The sequence below is a fragment of the Salmo trutta genome, chromosome 16 (genome assembly GCF_901001165.1).
Source record: "Salmo trutta chromosome 16, fSalTru1.1, whole genome shotgun sequence".
Classification (NCBI taxonomy): domain Eukaryota; kingdom Metazoa; phylum Chordata; class Actinopteri; order Salmoniformes; family Salmonidae; genus Salmo; species Salmo trutta.
In genome coordinates, this window is record NC_042972.1 from 27,730,344 (window position 1) to 27,738,193 (window position 7,850).

General features: G+C 45.3%; 1 protein-coding gene across 1 annotated transcript; it reads left to right on the forward strand.

Moving 5' to 3' along the window:
* Window positions 1-530: 530 nt before the first annotated feature.
* prph (peripherin) lies at window positions 531-7,493 on the forward strand. The gene is made up of 9 exons (XM_029693779.1): window positions 531-1,284; window positions 4,013-4,073; window positions 4,722-4,817; window positions 5,108-5,272; window positions 5,372-5,497; window positions 5,754-5,974; window positions 6,065-6,114; window positions 6,311-6,384; window positions 6,543-7,493. The coding sequence occupies exons 1-9, from the start codon at window positions 707-709 to the stop codon at window positions 6,639-6,641; spliced, it is 1,470 nt and encodes a 489-aa protein (XP_029549639.1). The 5' UTR covers window positions 531-706; the 3' UTR covers window positions 6,642-7,493.
* Window positions 7,494-7,850: the final 357 nt, after the last annotated feature.

The window sequence follows — 7,850 nt, forward strand, 5'->3', positions numbered from 1 at the left end:
TCACATTGATGATATCACTTATGTATATCTACCATTACAGTAACAGTAAATTAAGGACATTAACAGTGAAAGAGAAGTTGATGGTGATAAGGAGTTGGACAGAGCAATAGGAGGAGATGTACTGATAAATCAAGAGAGGAAAAGTGGAGAAACAAATGCAGGAAGTGGACACAGCATCCTACAGAGGATACACTGTATCAGCTGTCAAGGTGAGGAGAGGGAGGTGGGCTTGGCGATGGAGACATCTTTAGAGATAGAGGCATTAACGTGGGAGACAGTTTGGCCTCCTGCCATGTGCTACGGATAAAAGGGAGGGGCAGATGGAAAATGAGAGAGAGAGAGAGAGAAAGAAAACACAGGGAGGGAGGAGGGCCTGCTACTGTAGGCCGGGGTGTGGCCTAAGACTGCATGTATGTTGAGGAGTGATGGATAGAGGAAGGAGGCAGGGGATCTGGGGACTAGAAAAGAGGGAGGGTGGGGGTGGGGAGGAGCTGTTTGCAGAGAGGCAGCGGGGGGTGGGGGTGAGGAGGATGGGATGTCGTGTGTATAAAAGCTCCGGCACTCCTCAGTCGGACGTCCTGTTGCTTCACTCCCTGCTCTGAGGCACCTTTGGCTCCAACAAACAGAGACAGCAAGAAGGAGAGCTAGAAAGATAGATAGTAAGAATTAGATAGTTAGCAGAATTAGAGACCACCAAACCTCAACCATGAGCCACCCTTCAATGATCCACCATTCAGGCCGCACCTCCACTTCTTATCGCCGCACGTTCGGGGTCCCCAACTCCATCTCCATGTCCTCCTACTCGCCTTCCTACTCGTCTGTCAACTCCCGCAAGCCAATGTCCAGCGGGCGCTACATGCGCTCCATGTCGCCCGTGGTGTCCTCTCGCTCCTCCAACTACCACCACCAGCAGCGGCAGCGCTCCAGCACCCAGCTGCCCCGTCTCACCTACGAAAAGGTGGACTTCCAGCTGGCCGATGCGGTCAATGCCGAGTTCCTGGCCACCCGCAGCAACGAGAAGGTGGAGCTGCAGGACCTCAACGACCGCTTCGCCAGCTTCATTGACAAGGTGCACTACCTGGAGCAGCAGAACAGCGGGCTGCAGCAAGAGCTGAGCCAGTTCAAGGGCCAGCTGCAGGAGGGAAAGCCCAACCGGGCCACCGAGCTCTTCCAGGAGGAGTTGAGGGAGCTGAGGCGCCAGCTGGACCACGTGGGCAAGGAGAGGGACCAGTACCAGGTTGAGAGGGACAACCTGGCCGAAGACATGAACCTCCTCAAACAGAGGTGGGTGATACAGAGGAGGGAGAGGGAGGTTAGGATGGGGTGGGGTATGGAGGATGGTTGGGTAGATTTGGGAAGTGAGGGTTAGGGTAAGGAAGGTGGGGGGTTATAGTTGGGGATATGCATGAGTGACGCAGATACATTTTGGGTGGTAGTGGTGTTTGGAAAGGTGGGTGTAACAATTGGAAGTGTATTTTAGGAAGTTGGCAGAGGTGGCAGGGGACTGGCTGTTTTTTGGGCTCTGATGTTGATTGACACATTCTGGGCAGAGCCTGACGGGGAGGGGACATGGGCAGGGCGTGTGACTGTGGACAGTCTGTGACTTTCACCACATCACCACCACTCCCCTCAGCAGTGGTTGTCTAGCTGGGGCGTGGCACTTTGGAAGGACAGAAACAAAAGCACCGCAGCATACTACCACACTGTGGTTTACTGCAGTGTGAGTGTGAGTGTGTGTGTGTGTGTGTGTGTGCATGCTGAATGTCATGGCAATGGACAGAATCCAACAAAAAAACCAAGATGTAGTGCTTCAGCATATCATAACCAAGCAACGAATGGGACACCAAGGAAAACAAGGCATTGGATACAGTAGCAGAACATTTGTACATTAGCCGAACATGTCTACATTAGCAGCATTTACAAACTTTCCCTGAACATCTCAGCATTTGTTGAGCATCTGCAGATTATTTTATTAAATCTGTTTTATTAAATCAAGAAATGTAATTAAAAGGAAGATGAAACTTCCTCATGCGTTGGATGTAAATATGGACACAGTACATTTGATTTGAAGTGATGCTGCAGTTCTGTCAGCCCTTTCATACCAAACCACAATACTTTGCTTTGAAACTTAAATTAGAGAAAATTCAGACAACTAGTTATGTGAAACAGTATTTTTCCCCATTTGAGTTAGATTATCAGAACAATTTCTGTAGACATACTAGTTACATATTAATACACAAACACTCCCCATGTCTGTTCCCGGCCCTAGAGAGAGAGAGAGATGACAGAAGAGGAGGATGGATAGACTGCGCACAGGGTGGCGCCAGGAAAAAAGTAGGGAGGGGGATAAGAGAGGGAGGGGGCATAAGAGGAAGAGGAGGAAGAAGAGGAGGGGGTGGGGAGAGGTTGTGTAGGTGCAGAGAAAAATAGCATCTGGTTAAATCAATGTGATTGAATAAGAGTGGCTCCATTAGGGGGTGGGTGTTCAGTGTCTCCTTGTGTTGATGGGGCGGTGCCAGGTGGGCGGTGCCAGGTGGGCGGTGCCAGGGACCCCATTGGGGAAAAAGGAACCCTGTGACACGGCATTTATTAAAGATGAGATGAGGCAGCAAACCCCCACATCCAGTACATGCAGTTTTATTAAATGAAACACATTTAATTAAAAGGAAGATGAAAGTCCCTGCATGCATGGAATTTAAATGTAGACACAATAACACATGTAATTCAAAATTACGCTGCAGTTCCATCAGCCCTTTCAAACCAAATCACAATATTTAGCTTTGAAAGTTAACATTTAGAAGAATCAGACAACCAGTTATGGGAAACAGTATTTTTCCCCACTTGAGTTACTTAGATTATCGGAACAATTTCTGTAGACACACACTAGCTACATGTAAATACACATACACATCCCTGACCCAGAGAGAGAGAGAGAGAGAGAGAGATGACAGAAGAGGATGGATAGACTGTGCACAAGGTGGAGACAGGAAAGAAGTAGGGAGAGTGATGAGAGAGGGAGGAGAAGGAAGAGGAGGAGGGGTCGGGAAATGGGGTGTAGGCGGGGAGAAAATTGTATCTGGAAAAATCTATGTGGCTCACTGAAAGTGGCTCCATTAGGGGGTGGGGTGATCAGTGTCTTCTTGTGCTGATGGGACAATGCCAGGGACCCCATTAGGAAAAAAGGACCCCTGCAACACAGCATGAATTAAAGATGAGATGAGGCAGCATAAAGTATATTTCACGTTTGGGAAAGGGAAGGCTTAGTCAGATCAGTCAGTATACAATAGGCTTACATAGTTTTGTCTTTGGCGGCAGAATGCCCAGAGCTGTCAGGATTAAAACAGGGTGTGTGCAGTCCACATGACCTCTAACAAGTGATTTGCCAAAATGTGTTTGGAGTAGCAGCTGCTGACCCCGTTGGATACGCTAACCCTAACCCTTTTACAGGACTTCTGAATTACCAAATTGATCCAGAGGCTTCTTTTGCCAGCTGATGCTTCTTCCAGAGGAGGCCTATGATACCCAGTCAGACATATTTGGTCTGTGTCCCAAATGACACCCTATTCCCTATATAATGCACTACTCTTGATCAGAGCCATATGGGGGATGCACTATATAGGGAATAGTGTGCCATTTGGGATGACACCTTGGATAGCACTTATGCGATTAGCACTGTGTTCAGCCCTGTCCCAATGCTTCAGCTTCCTTTGTCCAGAGCAGGACTTAACCTAGACTAAAGCCCAAGCATTGTAAACGATATAAAAAATATATTAAGTGCCATAAAGAGATACAGAGGATGTGTGCTTATTAACTACAAAATATATTGTCTTATATATTTCATGTAATGTATATTTATTTTCCATTAATGTATTTATTTATTCTAATGAGTCCCCTAAATAGATAACATGAAATCACAACATGAATTTACAACAGTAGGCCTATGCATGATTGTAATATATACGTTCTCCTTGTATGTGTGACCACACCCTAACCCCCCACCCTCTTCATACAGGCTGGATGAGGAGAATCAGAAGAGAGCTGAGGCTGAGAGTAACCTGATTGTCTTCCGCAAAGTAAACACACCCTAGACTCAAACCATCACACTGTACACCAAATCAATATTTTGGGCAGCGAGTCGATAGTTGACTGTAAAAGTCTGATTGAATCACACACCAGTTATGATGCAACCCAAAGCATATTTTTCCTCATAGCCCTGCATAACAGTGACATCTTCTGGTTCGCTGAGATAGAGCTGATTATTATGATAACATGGCAGCTCTGAGAACCCAGAAATCAGGGGTATATTCACTAAGAGCCAAACGGAAACAAACAGGCTGAAACGGTGAAGAACTAATCTGAACTTCTCCAATAAGAAATGTTTGTTTTCATTGCAAAACATTCTTCTACGGTTTGCAACAGTGTGCACGAATGAATACAACCCAGGATACTTCCCACTGTGCACACACTGGTTGAATCAACATTGTTTCCACGTCATTTCAATGAAATTACGTTGAACCAACGTGGAATAGACGTTGAATTGACGTCTGTGCCCAGTGGGTTATAACAATGACAAAACACAATATTGATAGCACTGCATTGTTGATATATTACCATATGCAACCTACCCACTGTTTAGTGTTATCTAACCAAGACAATAGCATTTGTTTACCTGTTTTGGGGTTGATGAATTACTTACTAATAGTACTTTGATCTAAAACCAGGATGTGGATGATGCAACTCTGTCTCGCCTGGAGCTGGAGAGGAAGATCGAGTCTCTGATGGATGAGATTGAGTTTCTCAAAAAGCTGCATGAAGAGGTAGATGGCTGAGATGGTTGAGCACAAACCATGATCTTGTGATGGTCCATTATAGTCCACTATGATCCTTATGAATAACAATAAAACTGTGGTCCTGATGCCCATGTTATGGTCCTGGTGTATTACCTGTCATTTGGTAAGCTGATCTGCTCCTACTTGCATTTATTTCTGTACATATTTTTGTGAATAGTTCACTAAAGTATATTTGCATCATACCTTTCTGGATTGTACCTGCCATTTAGAGGCCTTTTTTTCCACTAAACTTCTCACTTGCTCTGCGGTCTTTTCAGGAGATCCAGGACGTGCAGGTGAGTGTCCAGACCCAGCAGATGAAGATGGAGGTGGAACAGACTGCCAGGCCTGACCTGGCTGCTGCCCTCAAGGACATCAGGGCCCAGTACGAGAACATCGCCTCCAAGAACATGCATGAGTCTGAGGAGTGGTACAAGTCCAAGGTGAGGGGGGAACAATACACAGACACACACACACTCATGCATGCACACACGCAGAGTAACACCTGTCCTTATTTGTGTGTTTTTTCTGTGCTCCCGGAGTTTGCTGACCTGACGGACTCTGCCAAGCGTAACACTGATGCTCTGAGGCAGGCCAAGCAGGAGCAAAATGAGCACAGGAGGCAGATGCAGTCCCTCAACTGTGAGATCGATGCACTGAAGAGCACGGTGAGGCCTCACAGAACCTTCCTATTTATCTGTAATCACCCCCAGTTTACACTGGCTGAGTGAGGAACTAGAGTACATTGATCTCAGGCTTAGCCCAAAATGGCTGCCAGCCATGAATCACCCAAGTGGGTCACGCATGTAAGTAGAGGATGATGCGAGTGAGCAAAATCCCTCATAATTTCCTCCCCAAAAAATCTCCCACAGAATCTTCCCCCAACAATTGTCCTCATATGTACAGTATGTGTGTATTTTTCAGAACGAGGCTCTGCTGAGGCAGATGCGTGAGATGGAGGACCAGTTTGGCGTGGAGGCCAATAACTACCAGGACAACGTGGGTCGCCTGGAGGAGGAGATACACCACCTGAAGGACGAGATGGCCCGCCACCTGAGGGAGTACCAGGACCTGCTCAATGTCAAGATGGCCCTGGACATAGAGATCGCCACTTACCGCAAGCTGCTGGAGGGAGAGGAGAGCAGGTGAGGAGGATAAGGGTTAGGACATCCTTACTTGTGTTTGATTATGAACATGTTCCTGAGCTAACATCCTATTGCTTAATTTCTCTTTAGGATTATTGTTCCCATGCACCCCTCCCAGTACGGCCGTAGTGGTGATAGGGGTGAGATACATCATATTGACAATAATACTAGTCTTTTTTTCTCTCTCTTCTACTATTACTTTATTTCCTTCTCCAAGCAAATACACAGATACTTGTCAGTATCATCTTTAGATTTAACATATCCATCATTGATTAAATTGATATAAATGATCATGCACAGTATCAATGTTACTAAATCAGACTTATCACCTCATAGCCTATGACCACACCCCAGACACCCCTAAAAGAAAGCCCGTGGTGATTAAGACAGTGGAGACTCGTGATGGAGAGGTAAACATTCAAAACATTTCCTGGTATCAAGAAAATGTGTTCCATACTTTCCATGTCCCCATGATAATATTCACTATACAGTGTAATTTCACTATACAGCATTTGCTGGAAGTGATGTAATTTGACTGAGGTCTGTTTCGCTTCTTCTCTTCCTTCAGGTGGTGAAGGAGTCAAAGACGGAGAAGGAGAGGAGCGAGATGGACGGCAGCCATGGCAGGAATGACAGGGACCATGATAGGAATGGCAGGGATGACTAAAATAGTTAGGTACCAATTGTCTGTTCCAGATGTAGATGTAACAATACAACACAACAGAGGGAAACAAGAAAAGCAAGAAGTAAAATAAATAGTTTAAAGCTCCTTAATTGCTTCTCACCTTTCACCCTTTAACAGATATTTTCTGTTGAGCAGAGAGCCTGTAGTAGATATTTGTGCAATGTTAAAACTTGAAGAAATCTCTTAGATAGCAAACTTAGTCACAGGATGTGACCGTGGGGTTATTTTTAATAACCGATCATTCCTCATTGAAGAAAAAAGACAAAGACAGCCTTACATGAGCATACACAGACACAATAGTGCTATCAAGCAGTGAATGAACGCAAACTTGAGTAGCTCTTGCTGCAAATCAAACATTTTTATTGATACATCACTTGAGGCCTTAATTTACATTGAAATCCTGTACATACCATGTTTTGTAGCTGCTTATCGTTCAACAAGGGGAAATAGAAAGTGGCATAACAAAGCAACAGGGTTTTAGTGATCCCTCCACAGAAAAAGCTTTTCTCTGACATATTCTCTCCAGTAGAAGGACACAATCTGATGTAGCTTTGAGAGACAGTGGATATCAATAAGGAACAGTTTAAAGGGAAAACGTCTCTGTATAGCGCCATGGAACTCTCAATGTCAAATATCCTGCCAGAGAAGGACCACCAATGGGATTGATGGTAGAATACTGCACTTGCTGCACCACATACTCTGCACATTGCGCTCTGCTCAAAATACAAAAACCTTACAGGGAAATGTGCTATGCGAACATATGAGAATGTGTGTTTCTGACAGCTATAGAGAATACAAAAAAATACAAATGCAATTAAAGTAAACTGGAACAGAGCTATGGGGTTTGTCTTGTCATTCATGTGTATTCCTCTCATATTACTACCCATGGGCAGCTCCAAGGAGGGGCGAGACAGTGCTGAAGCCCCCTCTAGATTAGGCCCACACAAGAAAGATTTTATTAGTACATCCACACGTCTTCACTGACATTTTCAACCTCTCCCTGACCCAGTCTGTAATACCTACATATTTCAAGCAGACCACCATAGTCGCTGTGCCCAAGAACGCCAAGGTAACCTGTCTAAATGACTATCGCCCCATAGCACTCACGTCTGTAGCCATGAAATGCTTTGAAATGCTGGTCATGTCTCACATCATCACCATCCTCCCAGACACTCTGGACCCACTCCAATT

Bases quoted from the DNA above. Each gene is read 5' to 3' on its own strand.
- prph (XM_029693779.1), top strand. From the start codon at position 707: ATGAGCCACCCTTCAATGATCCACCATTCAGGCCGCACCTCCACTTCT. The intron at 1,285-4,012 runs GTGGGTGATACA...CTCTTCATACAG, and splicing joins ATGAACCTCCTCAAACAGAG to GCTGGATGAGGAGAATCAGA. The intron at 4,074-4,721 runs GTAAACACACCC...ATCTAAAACCAG, and splicing joins ACCTGATTGTCTTCCGCAAA to GATGTGGATGATGCAACTCT.